At 43.5% G+C, this 16,592-nt stretch overlaps 1 protein-coding gene and 1 long non-coding RNA gene across 3 annotated transcripts in view; one reads left to right on the forward strand and one right to left on the reverse strand.

Annotated features, from left to right (window-relative positions):
* Positions 1–6,654, forward strand: part of LOC137547096 (uncharacterized) — an 84,118-nt gene extending 77,464 nt beyond the window's left edge. For both annotated transcript variants that reach the window (XR_011026469.1, XR_011026468.1), the window contains 2 exons: positions 2,023–2,083; positions 6,273–6,654. This is a non-coding gene — a long non-coding RNA (uncharacterized lncRNA). The remainder of the gene's footprint in view (positions 1–2,022; positions 2,084–6,272) is intronic.
* The window catches only part of SLC43A2 (solute carrier family 43 member 2), a 132,193-nt gene that overhangs the window by 5,919 nt on the left and 109,682 nt on the right, over positions 1–16,592 (reverse strand). Inside the window, exons 9-13 of the mRNA XM_068270290.1 lie at positions 15,557–15,703; positions 6,245–6,380; positions 4,380–4,512; positions 4,190–4,263; positions 523–646 (exon numbers count right to left, since the gene is read on the reverse strand). Of these exons, the coding sequence (XP_068126391.1) occupies positions 523–646; positions 4,190–4,263; positions 4,380–4,512; positions 6,245–6,380; positions 15,557–15,703 (614 nt within the window). The remainder of the gene's footprint in view (positions 1–522; positions 647–4,189; positions 4,264–4,379; positions 4,513–6,244; positions 6,381–15,556; positions 15,704–16,592) is intronic.

The raw sequence follows: 16,592 nt of genomic DNA on the forward strand, positions 1-16,592 counted from the left end.
TTTAGCTGCTGATGCCTCATTTCACACAAGAAAGGTTACATCTGAGGTTTTTGATTATTGAGCTATTACATGGTATTTTATTTTGATCTGTGTGACATTTGTATTATTGTGTCAGGTTGGCAGTGTCCTTAGCTGCTGCAATATCTAGTTGTGCGGTGCTCACAATCATTTCTGATGTTAAAGGAACCTGAGGTGTGAGACCTATGGAAGCTGCCATATTTATTTCCTTTTAAGCAATACCAGTTGCCTGGCAGTGCTGCTAATCTTTATGGTCAGTAGGGTCTAAATCCCACACCTGAAACAAGCATGCAGCTAATCCTGTCAGATTTGTCATAAACATCTGATCTGCATGTTTGTTCAGGGTTTATGGCATAAAGTATTAGAGGCAGAGGATCAGCAGGACAGCCAGGCAATGTGCATTGTTTAAAGGGAAACAAACATGTTAGCCTCCATATCCCTCTCACCTTGGGTTCCCTGTAAGTCATTTTAGGCCTGTGCCTGAAGATGGGCTTTAATTCTTACCCAAAGTGGATCCCCGTTCAAAGGTCCCATCATAGCCACAAACAGCGGTTGCTGAAGGAGTGCAAAAAGTGCGCTAATAAGAGACTGCAGACCAGTTAGACTGCCAAAATGTGATGATGGATAGCTGCAAGGAGAAAAAAACACATTACTTGAACTCGCTCTGATTAGAGACACTTGCTATTTTTAAAAAAATGTATCGATCTAAGGCCAAAGTCACATAACAACATAAAACATTTGAATCCTAAAACCAAAGGCAATTATTGTCTCTTATGTCTTCTTCACAAACACCAATGACTGATGTCATGTGTGGGCGACACAGCGGCACAGGCAGCAAGGACACCAGCGACTTCACTGTGAGAGTCTGCAGCTCTTTGTAGGGAAAATCATCAGTGCTGCTGATGCAGTTGGCTAGCCCACGCAAGACTGAGGCTTGACAGAAGACAAAGAACTGGACTGTTACTGGTTGCTTATGTTATGTGCTGTATAGTACTTCAGAATAGTCAAGCATTTTTATGATAGGTCAACTTTAAAGGAAAAAAACATATGTACAGTTATTAATGTTCTGGCAAGTTTAAGCTAGCAGTGGTACTTTTTTTTTTAATTTTGAGTAAACAATTCTTACCAAGCAGATTTCCATTGACAAAGAAGGGGCGTTAAAGAGGAACTCCAGTGAAAATAATGTAATAAAAAAAGTGCTTCATTTTTACAATAATTATGTATGAATTATTTAGTCAGTGTTTTCCCATTGTAAAATCTTTCCTCTCCCTGATTTACATCCCCAATGATCCATTTGCGAAAAGGAAAAGATTTCTCATGGGAAAGGGGGTATCAGCTACTGATTGGGATGAAGTTCAATTCTTGGTCACGGTTTCGCTTTAAACTGATAACCCTTTAGCTGTTGATCAATTAACTAGATGCTAGCCAATTAACGGGTTGTGGTGAAGCAGGTAACTTGGGTGCCGGCAGCTGCACAGAAAGATGGGCGACGCATAGACCGCATTGTTGTTAATTGCAGCTATAGTGGTAATTTCCTGGCTATCCCTGGCGTGCAAATTACCACAGTGATTTTTTTTACATGTATGCGGGGGTGACTGACTTAAAGTCGTTCTCTTCATGGATAAGTAGAAATCTGCATGTTAGGGAACTGTCTTGCATACCATTACTTAGGACCCCATTGGATAACTGTTAGTTTGCAACACTGACACTTTCTCACACAAATGCTTTTACATCTGAGAGAATGAACCTGAGAAACATTTATGGCAGTGAAGCTTTATACAATGTATTGGAAAAAATAATATTGAACTGCAAAAAAAAAGACCATGGGCCTGATTCATGACCATGGGCATTGTTTAAAAGGAAATCAATATGTCAGTCTCCATATCCCTCTCACTTCAGGCGTGATTTAGGAAAAAGTGCCTAGTGGGAATTATCTCATCTAGCCAAATAAGAGAAAACTCACTAATGAAACATATACATCTTTTTTTTCTTCTATTTTTCTAGTACTGCAATTATAGAGATTTTGGACATTGGAGGTGTTCTTAAACTTTAAAAATCAGGGCAGGTAAGTACTTAACTTTTCTACTGCTCTACCCACATGATGAAACATATTGCTTAGCTCAGAATGGCGCATTTTTGTACCAAAATGTGTATTCGTTGCTTGAAATTATTTTTAAATTAATTAATAATAATAATATATTTCGATAATTTAATTTATAAAATAAATTGTGCCCCCCCACCTTTAACCCCTTGCCACCCATGCAGGCTGGTACTGCCAGAATGGCTGAGCTGGCTACTGTGGGGCTTTCCCTTCTGAACAATTCCAACCAACATGGTTCCTAATTCACTTTTATTAAAGATCTAGAAGGAGGCAGAAATCACTACCCTCCAACTTGCATGCCACCGTTGCCAGTGTTAATAACACCATCCCCAACTCATTGCTCAGCTCACCTGTGGCAATGTCCCTAGGGGTGGGGATGTGTGACTTATGATGGGACCAGGAACGGAGTTTCCAGCGAATCAGCAGATTTCGGCGCGCGGCTCTGAGAGCAGAGCGCCGAAACTGGGCACCACATAGCAGCAATGCTACGCTGTGCGGGGTGCGTAGTGGTTATTCGGTGCTCTGGCGGCTGCAAGACCCCGAATTACATCTCCCTCCGAGTTGCGACAACTCGGAGGGGGAATAGTATTTAACGCCGCCTCTGAGTTTAGCGGCAGCGGTGAGAACCGTCATTCGGCTCGGCGCCAAATTAATATGCACCCGTTTCCAGATACAGTTCAGTCAAAAAAAAAAGCACCAACAAAAAAGTAATTAGCCTGGCAAAAGCATCTTTAAATCTCCTACTGAGTTTTCCGATTGGTCAGTTCAACCGGCCAATAGATAACTGGGTTAGAGATTCAGAGGTGATTTAGGTGGGGTTCCCATACAGTTCACTATAGTTGTGGTATGCAGAGAGAAGAATGCCCAAGCATAAATCATCACGGAATTTGCCTCCAGGCTTCTAATGGGTCCCCTGATCTATTTGTATTGATCCCGATGCATGGGGTTTGGTCCCTTGAATCAAGATTTCAGAAGGAGGCTTTCAACGTTCGCTTCCATATTTTTTTCATGACACAAGTCAAACTGTGTACAGAGTTGTAAATTGTGCTTGGCCCTTAAGCTGCTCTCACTGGACAACTATCACCATATTTAATCATGTGATACTGGTGGCAGGATCAGTGGCCACCAGGCTAGTGACAGATGGCCAAGGAAGGAAGTGAACCTGTGTAAATAATCATAACACAATATCGCTTAACCAGTTCCGTACCAGCAGTTTCTTCCCCCTTAAGGACCAGAGACTTCTGGCACCTTAAAACGCCACCTCCCGACAAATCGCCGCACAAACCTGCCGCTCTCGCCAATCACGACGTTGCTCCATCACCGCAGGCTCCTCTCTCTGACGTTTCTATGACGGCCGAGTGCTGACAGCCAGTCAGGAGCCGCATTCATTGACTCCTGACTCTGTCTTTCAATGGGGGCCATTGATAGACAAGGACCCCACGCACCTCATGGCTGGAGGAAGCCCAAGGTGAGTATAAATACACCACCTTCAGTACCCTTTAAGGTCTACCCTTTCTTCTGTCAGTTGCCAGAACTTTGAATGCTGTCAGCCCTGAGTTTCTGAACACTCCTGATTCCTGATCTGTCCTTGTACCTGATTACTTGTTGCCATATGCTGCATTCTTCCCTGACTTTGCACTTGGCTTCTCCCTTCTGTACTGTTTCCTGGTTGTATATATGCTGTGTATATTTTGTATATGTTTCCCGTTTGTACTTTATATCTTGTGTATATATTTAGTTAGCTAGATAGTTAGGTTCACTGGGGTTCTGTGTGCATTCTGTTACCTTGTATTCAGAGTGCTTGTGCATGTTTTTGCAGTGTATTTGCATGATACTGTGTATTGGTATTGTGTTTTTGTATGCACGTTTTTGCACAAAAGCGCCTTGCAATAAACCTTACTGCGCGTTAGTTCTTGTCTCAGTATTTCTGCTAACAGTGGTCATCCCCTGGTTTGCTGTCCAGTAATCGTAACAAAGACACTGTCTTCACTTGGGGAAGTGTTTTTCTTGTATTCCATAAATGTAAATGAATCTTTACAAACATGAAGGTAGAATATTGCAAATACTTACACAGCAGCATACAGTCCTCCCACTGCAGAATGGATGAATCCTCTTACTATTGTGTGTAATATAAAAGATAGGATCTGTAAAAGCAAATAGGATAATAAGTGCAAGGCTCTGGTGCAGGAGCTGATGACATTTGTACAGCATAATCAATATATGCAAAGGAACACTACTGGGACTTCCAATGCTAACATACCTGTAAAGGCAAGTTTGGAACAAGACAAGTGACTCCAAAGCCCACCAGCAGTAAGTTGGTAAATGCGAAGGCCCTGGTGGCATTTGTGATCTTTTGTATCTGACGGTCACGTCTTTTCTTTTTCTTTCCATCTCTATGAAAGAAGCAAACAAACGTAAGAACTAAGTAGTGGCGTAGCTAAGGAGCTGTGAGCCCTGATGCAAGTTTTACAATAGGGCCCCCCAAGTACTCTATACATAACAATTGATACAGTGCACCAAAACCTGCCAAGGACAACAACAGTACCAGAGGTGCAAGAAGGGAGTGGAGATCAGTTTGTTAATGATTACCACTATTCAAAGTATCTATAGCAGTGATTATTATGAGCACAAGACCAATAAGTTAATACTGCAGTTGAGAAATGGCTCATCGGGGCACCTCTGGCCCAAAGGCCCGATGCGGTGGCAACTTCTGCACCCCCTATTGCTATGCCCCTGGAACTAAGGAAATCAGTTGATATAAAATAAGATAACCAAGATAATGTGGTTTCCATATACTGCCAGCCTTGTTAACACAGTTGTGTAGATGACTGCCACCCAAAGCAATCTTTTGTAATGCAGTAATTGTTGATTTTAGATTTATTCAGATGTTTGCTATTTTATTGTGTTGTAGAGGCTGAAAACAAGACAACCACTGCCCCTTATGCCCCTCCTCCTTCATAGGATAAGACATGTTATTTGGCAGAGCCAAGCAAGCATGTCTGTATAGGGATTGCTGGTCACCAGACATGATTAATAAAAATCCTTTTAGGCAACAAAGATGTAGTCTGCATGTGCCTTCAGTATTAACTTGTCACACCAGTGTCCTGCAGGAGGAGCACACATGGCACTGTTACTGAAACACAGCATTCTCTCGTCCTTTCTCTCACCTCCCCCCCCCCCCCTTCCTTTTCAGGATGACTTAAAGCAGTGTTCCCCAACCCAACAGTGCATGTTTTGTGACAATCAACAGAGGTAGTTAATCAGCTCGGCTGAGACACTAATTAACTCACCAGTGCATATTTATGGTTTTCTACAAAACAAGTACTGTTGGTGGGCCCTGAGGACAGGATTAAGGTACTCTGACTTAAAGTGGATCCAAGATAAACATTTACTCATTGCATAATTGTGTTCCTTTCATATAGTTTATAGGGCATTCCTCAAGCCAAATACTTTTTTTTGTTTTGTTTTAATACTCTAATTCCCTATAAACTAAACAAGCCTCGCCCACAGCTTCTCCAGAGAGCCTTGGCACTCTGAGCCTTAGTAGCAAGGGCTTATGGGAGCTCAGTCTGGGCAGGAGGAGGTTACTAGCCAGAGATTTCTGAGGCAGAGGGCAGGAGGGAGGAGGAGAGGGGAGTGAAGTTTTCACAGGCTGAGGGCTGGAGATGCAGAGCAGCTTTGCCTGTGTGTAATGTGACACAGACCTGTCACTTAACACTTATGCCAATACTAGCTTAATACTAAATCTAAAATTTCACTTATGCCTGACACTATCCAGTTAACAATGCTAAAGTATCCGTATCCCTTACCTGATCAGATGCTTTTTCCTAACAGTAGCCTTTAACCCTATTCTAGCTAAACACAAGAAGGAACCCTAACATGTACCTTCCCTAACTTTCTGACTCCCAAAACTTACAATAACCTCCTAGGAAGAGGAATGCCAATGCTTTAATACTCTGGGCGCCATGCTAAGATCATGCAATACCCAATACAACTTGTTCAGAGGCTTATATATGTGTACTGTATGTGTAACTTGAATAGTGGATCATCCTTGTTAGCAGAGATATTAATAGTATATTATAGTTTTAGTAATGTGTGTTCTGCCTGCATTTAGTAAACACATACGGATTATCCTTCTCGTCTCCATCATCAGTGCCATCATCACATTCTTTCAGCTTCCAGTCCATGATGTATCCAATCACAGGGGCCGTCATCAAGCAAAGCAGTTGCAACACTCCAAAGATGGATGTATAAAGGCTGACTGTCGAGCAAAAAGAATGACAGTGGAATTAACCATGAATTTACAGACAATGGAGAGAATTACCGTAAACTTATCAGACAGGTAACATTGGTTAAAGTGGACCCAAATTAAAAATACAAGTTTTCAGAAATAAAATGTATTTTCTAAAAATTATAATGATAAATAGCAGCCTTTTTTCAGCTGCAGGATGACAAATATAAAATATTTTACATTTATTGGAGGAACCCCTCCCTTCCTTTCATATTGCCGGGATTTTCCCGGCAAACTGGTGGAGGAGATAAAAAACAAAAACAAAACACAGGCTGCTACTGATGATGTCACAGGGGAGGTGATCTCAGTGTGAAATTTCACATAGACGATGCCCCTGTGAGGGAGGGTAGCTGATGACAAACACACCCATGATCTAAAATCTCCATGGGGCAGCACGGTGGCATAGTGGTTAGCGTTCTTGCCTTGCAACACTGGGTTCCTGGTTCGAATCCCAGCAAGGTCAACATCTGCAAGGAGTTTGTATGTTCTCCCCATGTCTGCGTCGGTTTCCTCCGGGCACTCCGATTTCCTCCCACATTCCAAAAACATACAGATAAATTCATTGGCTTCCCCCTAAATTGGCCCTAGACTATGATACATGCACTACACGATACATGCATAGACATATGACTATGGTAGGAACTAGATTGTGAGCCCCTCTGAGGGACAGTTAGTGACAAGACACTATATACTCTGTACAGCGCTGCGTAATATGTTGGCGCTATATAAATACTTAAATAAATAAAATAAATAAATAAGCTCAGAAGTAATGGCTTCCACCTGTATAACCCTAGTTATTAAAAGAGAAGGGTGAAAAGCATGCACTGAAATGCTTGAAGGAGTGTTTATTTATCTTTGTATGTGTCAGAGTGGTGCAACTAAATATTTTGAATTAAAAAAAAAATGTTTGGTTTGGGTCCGCTTTAAGAGGTTAAGAATTCTTTTTTTTTAACCTAAATGGACACGTATGTATGGATTTGAGCACAAACATGGTCTGGATTAGTGTATTTTTCGCCGTATAAGACGCTCCGGCATATAAGACGCACCCAGATTTAGAGGGCAAAAATCAGGAAAAAAAGAAAAAACTAAACCTAGGTGTGTCTATGATGCAGGGGTGTCTTAAGGACTTTTTACCTCTCCCTTTCCAGTTACATTACATACTATTACACCACATATGGGGACAGTGTTATGTGCTGTGTCCCCCTGTGCCTGCTGTGTCCCCCTGTGCCTGCTGTGTCCCCCTGTGCCTGCTGTGTCCCCCTGTTCTGCCTGCTGTGTCCCCCTGTTCTGCCTGCTGTGTCCCCCTGTTCTGCCTGCCGTGTCCCCCTGTTCTGCCTGCCGTGTCCCCCTGTTCTGCCTGCAGCCCCCTGTGCCAGTGTCCCCCGTCCCCCTGTTGTGGCAGTGTCCCCCTGTTGTGGCAATGTCTCCTGTTGTGGCAGTGTCCCCTAGTTGTGGCAGTGTCCCCCTGTTGTGCCAGTGTCCCCCTGTTGTGGCAGTGTCCCCTGTGGCAGCGTCCCCTGTGCCTGTGGCCCCGTTGTCCGTGTGCCCCCCTGTGCAGGCAGTGTGAGTACACATACATTACCTGCTCCTGCCGCCGCGCTCCTGGCTCCCCGATCCTCTTCTTTCATCTACCGCTGCCCGCTGCTGCCCCCGCCGAACATCGCTGGCCGGTCTTAGCCGCATGGATACGCTATCAGCACACCACGTGCCGGGGTCACGCATGCCGCCGAACAACGCTGGCCGGTCCTAATTATCCGCGCAGGGATACGCTATCAGCGTGCGCCGGGTCACACATGCGTATGCGTGACCCCGGCGCACGTGGTGTGCTGATAGTGTATCCCTGCGCGGCTAATTAGGACCGGCCAGCGTTCCGTGGCATGCGTGACCCCGGCACGTGGTGTGCTGATAGCGTATCCCTGCGGCTAATTAAGACCGGCCAGCGATGTTTGGCGGGGGCAGCAGCGGGCAGCGGTAGATGGAAGAAGAGGATCGGGGAGCCAGGATTGGAGCCAGGAGCGCGGCGGCAGGAGCAGGTAATGTATATAGTGCTTCCCTGCGCACCTCTGCATCCCGAAATCCGTACCTTCGCCGCATAAGACGCACCCACTTTTCCCCCAACATTTTGGGGAAGAAAAAGTGCGTCTTATACGGCGAAAAATACGGTACATTGCAAGAAATGGTACGTGAAACATAAATCTAGAAATAATAGTCACACCTTCTCCACAAAACCTCCATGATACTCACCTACTATGAGGCCCCCACTTTAAAGCGGTATTGTCACCATAAAAATCAAATTTCAACAGCAACTGGTCTGAGAGTATTAAGTGATAAAGATGCTAATCCTCCATTCAAACCTTGCAAAACTTTTTCTGCTGTTATGGTTTGTAGTTATCACATACTTTAGGAGCACTGGCCCTAGTGCCAAACAGTTGAATGCTGGGAGTTCTTTTTATCTATAATATATTCCTCCTCTTCCATTTATTTCCCTGCCTAGCGGCTTATCAGAAAAACCCTCTGATTACTTGTGTACAAGCAAGGCTGAGGTGACTCAGTGATTGGATGTGTAAATAAAAAAAAGACAGTGCAGTTCCTAGTATACACCTCAGTGGGAGTGTCTGAAGACTCTGGGAGGAGGGCAGCTAATGAATACACAAACCAGAGTCAGGGAGGATATGATGGCAGCATTAGCTTGTCAAGATGGCCACTGTCTAGAATAGGATTTTCTGCTTTTCCTTTATAAAATTCACAGGAATTATTACGTGGATAGCACAATACATCTGTTATGTAAGTAGAAGAAGTATTTATCTACATATATATGTGTTTTTATTTCTAGGTTAGCATGGGTGTCGCTTGTTCTTCAAAGAGGAGACGAGCCTATCTGCCTAACCTCACCCACTGTTGGAAATTTCTGATAAGAGGGTTGCTTTATCAAATTCAGGCTAACACCATCTTGAAAATACAGAACACAAAATGCACCAATGCATGACATTTTTCTGCTTTGGCAATTGTGGAAGCCTCCTGAACAGATGCTCTCAAGAGCATTTTTGATCTTAGAGCCAGGAACATTGTGGCAGTTGAGAGGCTACATTAACTAGTAAGGTAATAGGAGGGATTAAAAAAACATTTTGGGGGGAAATGGGCTATATATTCTATGTAAGGAAGCCATTAGTAATGACCTCAAATTTTATCTTGTATCCACTTTAAGAGGGCAGGTGATCAAACGTCCCAACCCACAGCAGGCCACTCAACTCCCTACTTTAGCCTGTTTACATATTGTTTGGACACTTCCTATGCCAAAGGTTCCTCCACAAGCAAACAGTGGAGGGAGGATGAGTGGCTAACTGGTCCTGCCCCTCAAGCAAGCAAAGCAGTTGAAATAGGTGCGAGATGTGCCCCGTTTAAAAGGGTGTCCGCTATTATAGGGTGCCCTGTTATGCAAACCATAGCTACAAATAGCAGGCACCCTTTGAAATTGGATGTGTTCCACTGTAGGCGGGGGGATTAAGGTTAGTTATCCATGGAGCATACAGGTTAGTTGCCCATGGGAAGGTGGGGGGAGGGTTAAGGTTAGTTGGGGGAGTTAGGGCTAGTTACCCACCAGGAGAGTGTTAAGGTTACCAATATTTTATTATATGAATTTGAAGTGATATTTTTTTTTTACATTTTCAGTAGAGCACTAAATAAAGCTCCCCCATATAGGCAGTATCATTAAATTTTGAGGTGGCCACTAGCGATACAATTTCCTGAACAATCGTTTACGATCAATTCTTCATATGAAAGATTGGAAATCATTGTTTGGGACCACTAATGGGCAAAGAAATCTCATAACCAATTCGATGAGATAATAAAAAATCAATCTGATTATTAGCTCGACCCCATCAATCTGATCAGAGGTTGGCTGAATGGAGGTTTTTGTGCATTAGTGGTCCCAAACGATCGTTTCCATTCGTTCATACGAAGAAACATTTCTAAACAATCGTTTGGCAAATTGTATCATTAGTGGCCACCTAGGCTGCAAAAGAGAAAAGCTGCACTTATGTTTTGTAACCAAAACGATTTTTTTTAAATAAAGCCAGATATTAACTACATTTTTCTCAGCAGGTCTGAAGAAGTCTGACAGATTTCTCATGGACACTTGTCACTCTTTATCAAGAGAATTTGTAAAACGTAATGATGTCCTTTATATAAGTCACACAAAAAACCATTACAGCATTGTCCTTGTTTTCCCCAGTGCTTTCCCAGCTTACCGGTGTGCATCACTGTATGATGAAAGTAAGGCAGCATGTGACAGCAAAGAGAGCAATACAAGAGAAAGATGAATTAGCAGAGAATTCAGCACACATGTGGGAAACTACAGCACACTGTTCAAAGCAAGACTGAAACAGAGAAACAAGAACTGGATCCAGCCTAGCTGAGCAAGCAGAACCTCCACATTACAGGTCTTGTGCCTCATGAGTGCGCAGGGCTGACTCAGCGGCTAGCAGAGAAAAGGGGAAGCGAAAACTGCAAAAACATCCAATCATGACATCTGGAAGGGGGGAGTTATTGTTGCACAAACATGAGAATTTCCATGAAACAGACAGACATATTTCAGGCACGTAATATCTGCTACAATCCTGTCCTCAGGTGAACTCTGTCAGGTTACCTTGCTGCTATGTGCATTTCCTGTGTAGCATGAACGAGCAGCTTGATTAATTGGTACCCTGCAAAAATGGCCTTAGAGACTACAATAGGAACAAAGATTTAGCTAATCAGCCTAGGCTAATCATCCCTGGGAGGGCAGGGTTGCATGCAATATATAGATTTAGGAAGTGAAACCAGGATGTTTAACATAAAAAAATGGGATACTGAATAATTTACTGAAGCCCTGGGTATCAGTAAGAGCTGTAGTAAGTCTGTCCTATTACTTGTATCCAGAGGCATAGATACGGGGGGGGGGGGGGGCAAGGAGGGACATATGTCCCCGGGCTCAGCACTGTGAGGGCCCTCAGCACAGCCACTGTACCCCCCATGTGTGTGAGAGGCGGCTTCCTGGCTGCCTGAAGTGCCCCTGAGTCTCTCCTTCCCTCTGAAGAGGAGTGCAGAAGCGTTAACAACAGCAGAAAAAGCGGGGCACATCTGGCTATATAAAGGAGGGCAATCTGGCTATCTAAAGCGGGCACATCTGGCTATGCAAAGGAGGGCACATCTGGCTATCTATAGGGGGGGACATCTGGCTATCTAAAGGGGGCACATCTGGCTATCTATAGGGAGGCACATCTGGCTATCTAAAGGCGGGAAGAGGGGCAGATCTGGCTATCTAAAGGGGGGCACATGTGGCTATTTTAAAGGGGGCATATCTGGCTATCTGAATGGGGTAAAGAGGCATATTTAGCTATCTAAACAGAGAGAAGGGGGGCACATATGACTATCTAAACAGAATTTTTACATTTGACTCCACCCATGACCATGATTAAATTCTGAAAAGTGGCCACACCCATTTTGTCTGGGGTGAGGGGGTGGCGCAAAAACTGTCTTTGCCCCCGGGCGCTGTAAACCCTAGCTGCGACTCTGCTTGTATCATCATTAATAATACATTTAAGTGGAACTCCATTTAAAGCTGTTCTATAGTTCTGTATAAAATGGGACCCGGGTTAATCCAAGTTTACATATTGTTCTTACTGATGACAGACAGCTCCCAAAAGGAGGGAAAAAGTCTAATTAGTGGGATGCATTACTTGGAGTCATCCTTTATTAAATAAGAAGCACTAATCAACATGTACATAAACAGGCAATCAGATTACTGAGACATTTATGTAAACATGCAATCAGGTAATTATTAGAATAACACAGAGGTATAAACATCCAGCTACTGTATATCTGTGGCTGAGGACTGCACTGTGTGCTTCTCCAAATCCCTGTTTTGCTCTGGAGGCTAACGTGTTCCTGATCTGTGTATGTATTTTTTGCATGCCTGGAAGCTTGTCTCATTACATGAGTTTCCTCTCATCGCTTCATAGTTCTTGATAGAGCAGGTTCAAACTGGATTGCCCTCATTGAACTTCTGCCATAATAATTTTGCAATCTGGGATGAGTAACTGAGGTAAACAGCTTCTTTGGCTAAAAATAGTTTCCCCGCTGGGGGGCGCTGCAGACTCACAGACGCTGCTGTTTGAGCTGAGGGCTGAGACAGCTGTAGCCTGCTCAGCCATAATTTTACAGGCAGCCAAAGGGAGGACAAACATATACTAAAGAAAGGCTGCTGACTAAATCTTTGTCCCACCTTAAACAGGGATATGGCTTATAGGTGAAAAGGGCATTCATATTTCTTCCTGTTGCAAATTGCACAATCTGTTATTCCTGCTCTAATCTCTTTGCATCTCAAATAGGACTGAAAGAGGAGAGGTCAAAAGAGACAGAGCTGCATTCTGCAGATATTTGTATGATGAAGCAGAACAAGCTGAGGAGAGACCTCATTGTTTTGTCTATGATCGCTAAAACACACCATTATCTAAGAACACGTTCCTGTCAAAGCAAATCATCTGATCTGAATGACACAGCCCGTGCATTACAGATTCAACCAGTGTCCACTGATCTTGGCTCATCCTTGGCCAGCACCTATTCAGTAGGAGACCTTGGACAAGACTCCCTAAATATACTGCTACTGCCTACAGAGCGCTGGGCCGGATATGTACATTTTACCACCCAAGGCCTGCTGTATCATCCCCACTGCTCACCCGCCCTATTCCTGTGCTTCCCTTGTCCTGTGCTGTTCTCCCCCATCCTGTAATGTCACACGCATCCTTTAGTCTTTTAGGGAGGACATGGCAATCCTATATTCTGTCAGACAGCAACAAAGCTCAAAGAATCATGTTACAACACACAGAAGAAAAGTACAATTTTGATGAATTAGGAAATGGATATAAAGCAGATGATGTCTGTAAGTGTCTGACTGCTATCAATCTGGGAAAGGCACATCAAACATTCTAAACTACCGTAACTCATGGCTCCTCTATGCTTGTTGGATCCACAACCACTTGCTCTAAATCAGGCTTTTTCAACCAGGGTTCCCTGAGTACTCTGCAGGGGTTACTTGGCATTTCCCCCCATCGTAGGGGAAGTATAATAGAGCACACTAAAATAGGGGGTACTGTAAAAAGAAGCACTAAATAGGGGGACAGAATAATAATGAGTACATTAATAAAAAGCACTAGGATAAGGAGACAGTATAGCGTACGTACAAAAAGGGCGCCCGGACAAAAAGGGCGCGGGGTGTAAACGCTAATTAATAATTAATCATTAATAGCGTTTATAAAAATAGTGTGCTATATTTCGTTTACAAATAATGTTTTGCAAAATTATAAATCATTAAATAATGTTTATGAAATCGGCAATTGTGAAAACGTTAATCTTCCCTGTTTCAAAAGTGAAACTTATAATTACGTTTATTAAAAAAACGATAATATATGTTTAATTGTTATAATTATATATTATTGTGAATAACCTTCATTTATGGTTTGTTCTTATAATAAAATCTGAAAATATTCTTTATAACGATGATATAAATATAACTACGTTCGTAATAAGTGTTGTAAAACATTAGTAAGTATTACTAAAATTTTACTAAAACTATACCTAAGCCTACTCTCACACAGAACCCTCCCTGTACCTATCCTTAACCCCTAGACCCCCCTGGTGGTGCCTAAACCTAAGACCCCCTGGTGGTGCCTGACCCTAAGACCCCCCTGGTGGTGCCTAACCCTAAGACCCCCCTGGTGGTGCCTAAACCTAAGACCCCCCTGGTGGTGCCTAACCCTAAGACCCCCCTGGTGGTGCCTAACCCTAAGACCCCCCTGGTGGTGCCTAACCCTAAGACCCCCCTGGTGGTGCCTAAACCTAAGACCCCCCTGGTGGTGCCTAAACCTAAGACCCCCCTGGTGGTGCCTAAACCTAAGACCCCCCTGGTGGTGCCTAAACCTAAGACTCCCCTGGTGGTGCCTAACCCTAAGACCCCCCTGGTGGTGCCTAACCCTAAGACCCCCCTGGTGGTGCCTAAACCTAAGACCACCCTTACTGATCGCTTTATTATGTGGATAATAATGTTTTACTAATTGTGGCTGCAAAAAATATATTGCAATTTACGTTACGTACTGATCGCTTTATTTTGTGAATAATAATGTTTTACAAACAGTAAGGGATAAAACTTTAAATAATGTTTTAATTAGTTAAATAAGATAAATATGTTTAGTATTTTTATAAACGTTATTCGGCACGGGTGCATTTTATAAACGTAAATCACCACAAGCACAGGTATAAATCATTAAAAATCTCCGGGGGCCGTTTGTAAACGTTATTTATCTCCGGCGCCCTTTTTTCCTGCTCGGCGCCCATTAAACGTTATTTATTATGAGAGTGAATGGCGGCGCCCTTTTTGTCCACTAGCTGCCTGCGCCCTTTTTTCCCGCTTCCGATAGTATAATGAGTGGCAGTGTAAAAAGGGATAGTGAAATAAACAGCCACGCCTTCTTTTAAAGATTATTCCTCAATGCAAAATAAATGCAGGGATTCCTTGAGATCCAAAAATTATTTGCAGGGTTCCTCCAGGGTAAAAAAGTTGAGAAAGGCTGCTCTAATTGCTACAGTACTAACATGCTGCACATCAATCACATTTCAAACCACGGCAGTGTGCAGGGACGGATTAACCATAAGGCACTGTAGGCACGTGCCTAGAGGCGCATGATAATAGAAAGGCGGCACACTCCTCTCCCTCCTTCCCTACGCAGAGCCCTGAGCAGATGAGATCTCCCTTCAGTCAGAGGCACCACTAGCTACTTAATACTGAGGTTCCTCTAGTTACCTAATATTCAGGGGCACCTGTAGCTTCTTAATATTGATGGTACTTCTGGCTGCCCAATGTTAAGGGGCACATGTAGCTACCTATGACTGGCAAGGGAAGTAAGGGAGAAGTGACAGCATGACCAGCCAGCACACTTGCGGTGCAGTTTGGTGGTGGTTTGTAGGTTCATGGAGGGTGAAGTCTAGGGTGCCAGGACATCTGTGCCAATAGGCTCCTGTGCTGTAAATCCGTCCCTGGCAGTGCACTTTTCTTATGATTGTGCCTCTTGTCATGCAGGGCACTCAGTAGTTGCCTGAAGCTTCATACTTACCAGATCCCAAGTCTCCATCCACCAGGAATTCCAGAATATTGTTCATGGCTCCCATGTAGAAGATGAGACGGAGCTGAGTGACGCACATTGTGATAAGACTGAGGAGCAAGATGGGGCTGAACACGCTCTTCATGAAAGATGGAGTTGCTGAAAGGATACAAACAATACAATATTACAGATTACTGACTAAATATTCATTCTGACTTCATCAATAAAATCCTTTAGGGTACCCACACACCTAGCGATGTTGGCAGACGAGCGACCAATAGACAGATCTCTCTCTGATTAAATAGATATCTGTTGACCACCATAAACTGGCAGGCAGCCTCCCGATCGATTTCAACATGAAATCTTTCAGAAATCGTCCTCGTGAAGCTGCCTCATCCCCTCCGGCCGCTGCCCCCCTAATGTATATGTCCCTCCCTCCTCCCCAGGGTGCCCCTGCATTAATACTTTACCTGTCTGTAAGTAGTATCCTGACTATGACAAACATATTATTGCTGCTGAAAGAGTACCTAAGCTATAAAAGGCCGGCACCTAATTGGTAGCTGCCAAGCTGGGGGTGGGCCATGGTGACGCAGGCGGAGGTTTTCAATGAGCTTCAGCAGTCTTGGAAAACAGGACTGTGACTGCACAGCTGAGAGGGGCGTAGCGTCAACTGTGACCCTAAGACATCAGGACAACCCTGCAATCTCCAATCTGTCCTTCATTAAAACAGAGCCTGTCATTGATAGGCCCTGTCAATTTCTGCTTAGGTAATCTTGAAGTTTTACAAAGGTTTCTTCATAAGTACATAACGTTGGCTGGCATCTTCAAGCACTGGTCACCAGGCAAATAAAGAATAGAGTGTACAGCAGCAGCAGCATTTTCAGTTGGTGATGGTGATAAATCTTCAATGTCAAATTCAAACTGAAACTGATTTTTTGTTTTATAAAGGTTCCTTATTATTTGTGTCTCACGAGTCCAGCATAAAACATCAGAACAGGAAATTATTGATTGGATCTTTGCAGGAAGACTAGATCATTACAAGTAGAAA

The sequence above is a fragment of the Hyperolius riggenbachi genome, chromosome 2 (genome assembly GCF_040937935.1).
Source record: "Hyperolius riggenbachi isolate aHypRig1 chromosome 2, aHypRig1.pri, whole genome shotgun sequence".
Taxonomy (NCBI): domain Eukaryota; kingdom Metazoa; phylum Chordata; class Amphibia; order Anura; family Hyperoliidae; genus Hyperolius; species Hyperolius riggenbachi.